This window comes from Procambarus clarkii, chromosome 28, assembly GCF_040958095.1.
Source record: "Procambarus clarkii isolate CNS0578487 chromosome 28, FALCON_Pclarkii_2.0, whole genome shotgun sequence".
NCBI classification, from domain to species: Eukaryota; Metazoa; Arthropoda; class Malacostraca; order Decapoda; family Cambaridae; genus Procambarus; species Procambarus clarkii.
Genome location: NC_091177.1, coordinates 44,871,587 through 44,874,277, shown reverse-complemented (window position 1 = coordinate 44,874,277; position 2,691 = coordinate 44,871,587). Strand labels below are relative to the sequence as shown.

Here is a 2,691-nt window from a genome sequence, read left to right as displayed (position 1 = left end):
AAATGGAAACCATATCAAGACCTACAACGACTCACATCTTCACAGACGGATCAGTTGATCAAGAAAGAGGTTCTGCTGGAGCAGCAGTTTACACTACCAACCATGAAGCTTACTGGAGCATGAATAGTGGGTGCTCAACATTGCATACAACATTATATGCCCTGAAGGAGGCCATAAACTATACAATTGAGAATAATTTACATGATGCCATCATTCATACCGACTCTAAATCTTCGCTCCAGGCATTGTTATCCAGTCAGCACAAAGATAAAATACAACGCCTCACAGAAATCAAACATATAGGAAAAGAAGCCCATAATCTAGGGCTGTCAATCACCCTAAATTGGATACCAAGTCACATTGGCATAGATGGTAATGAAAAGGCAGACTCACTAGCAAAAACTGCCACTGCTCTACCTGTTGTACAGGTTCAAATACCTCCAAGTTTCTTACAGATTAAGGAGCAAATCAAGAAGAAAATATACTCAACTATCAAAAGTCGCCACAGAGCCAAAGTAGCGGAAGGAAGATCCACTGCGATATGGTACGAACAAGCCACTGGGAACTACTCTTTCAAGCCAGACAAAAAGATATCCAGAGACATTGCAGTAGCCATACGCAGACTCAGACTTGGTTACAAGTGCTGCTGGGAGGTAATGAACCCAATAATTAAAGAGTGTCACATCTGTGAAACAGAAGCAGAGGCGCCACTATTGCACTACTAACTGGAATGTGAAGCTACTGAAACCCTGCGCATCAAACTCAACATTAATCCAACGACAGCAGCTGCATTAGATGCACATTCCACAGCCACTACAACGATTAGAAAAGCCGTTGAGGAATGGGACTCACTAGTGAGCATTCTGCATCTACATCCGCCACCAAGATAATGTTATTAAAAACGCGACTAAAACAGAAGCGAAAAGGAAACAGGGAAAAAGGAGGAAACCCCTCCTCCATTTCAAACTTTGACCCAAATATCACAGTAACAAGGTTATCACGAATAACCAAACTCAATTACGGGCTCACCATAGCCCGTGCTACATGGACATTTCGTTCTGAGTAGCTAAATCTGAAACAACAACAACATCACAGTCGACTTGCTAATGGTTCAGGACGTACCGAGACATCGTCGTGTCCTCATCTTCTGGTGTGTGGTTGAGTCATTATACACACAGTTCACTTTAGTCCTAAGCAATGTTCAGGACTGAAGTACACTTATCATTTGGTCAGTATGTAAATGTTGTGGCCTTAATAACCCTCCACAAGTTAATAATCCTGAAGCCCGACACTAGACCACACGAAGATATATTGACCGATTCCAGGAGGCCTGGTCGACGACCGGGCCGCGGGGACGCTAAGCCCCGGAAGCACCTCAAGGTAACCTCAAGGGATTCAGCAAGTTGGTTTATTGTCCTCTCATTCCCGTCTCAAAATGGCGAAACTACTCGATGCTTCTCTGATAAAATGTGAACACTTATTAACGAAACTTTCCGTCTGGGGTCAAGCACGTAGTTGGAGGCTGGTTAACAGCCTCAAATTGAGTATTGGGAAAATTATACGAGGCACTTTGAGCCCCGCACCATGCAAGAACTCCTGACAGACAAACTATAAAGGACTTAATAAATACAGAAGCATGTTTAGTGCAAGCAGGGAAGCAGTTAGGAGGGACACAATGGAGTAGTGCGCATGCGTCAGGAGAGAAGCAGAGACTGGTAGGGAGACAGATGCTGAACCCCGGTGAAGCAGTCCACCGGTTGTGAAGGACCGGTGAAGCAGTCCACCGGTTGTGAAGGTCCGGTGAAGAAGTCCACCGGTTGTGAAGGACCGGTGAAGCAGTCCACCGGTTGTGAAGGACCGGTGAAGAAGTCCACCGGTTGTGAAGGACCGGTGAAGCAGTCCACCGGTTGTGAAGGACCGGTGAAGCAGTCCACCGGTTGTGAAGGACCGGTGAAGCAGTCCACCGGTTGTGAAGGACCGGTGAAGAAGTCCACCGGTTGAGAAGGACCGGTGAAGCAGTCCACCGGTTGAGAAGGACCGATGAAGCAGTCCACCGGTTGTGAAGGACCGATGAAGCAGTCCACCGGTTGTGAAGGACCGATGAAGCAGTCCACCGGGTTCCTCACCATCAAAGTCCTCAACACAACATTTTCGGAAGTGTTTAAGACTGAACAAGAGTTGAGATTAGCGACAGGTGACGGAAGGTGAGAGGTGAGACACTTGTATATTACCACTTAAACACACTTACGAGTGCTATTGTAAGTGTGTAGTAGCCAAGTTGAGCTAAATACAAGCATCTCTATAACAACAATAACTTATATACTGGTCGTGGCCCTCTATACAAATTACTTAATCCTTTCTGACAAGAAACATATATAATCCTTCATATAAGACAATAATATATATTATCCTTCATATTATAATGTCGCGTTATTTAATGAAAACATTTTGATGGAAATGCAATTTGCAACAGACAAAAGCGTCTGATGACTTCAAATTGAGTGTCTGAATTGTATATTTACATCAATTAATTGTTGCATTGTTAGGAGTGAGTAGGAATGGATTTTATCGGTTTAATTATATTATATAACTGAGAGGAAATGCAAGTTGATAATGGATGAAGTTAATTTTTATACAATTGGAAATATAAAAAAAACTTCTTTTAATGCAAGGTGACTAAACCCTTACATT

The 2,691-nt window shown here is 43.5% G+C and overlaps 1 protein-coding gene across 1 annotated transcript; it reads right to left on the bottom strand.

Annotated features, from left to right (window-relative positions):
- Nucleotides 1–1,694: 1,694 nt before the first annotated feature.
- Nucleotides 1,695–2,129, bottom strand: LOC138369495 (uncharacterized). The gene has a single exon (XM_069332753.1). The coding sequence runs from the start codon at nucleotides 2,127–2,129 to the stop codon at nucleotides 1,695–1,697; it is 435 nt and encodes a 144-aa protein (XP_069188854.1).
- Between the last annotated feature and the right edge of the window lie 562 nt (nucleotides 2,130–2,691).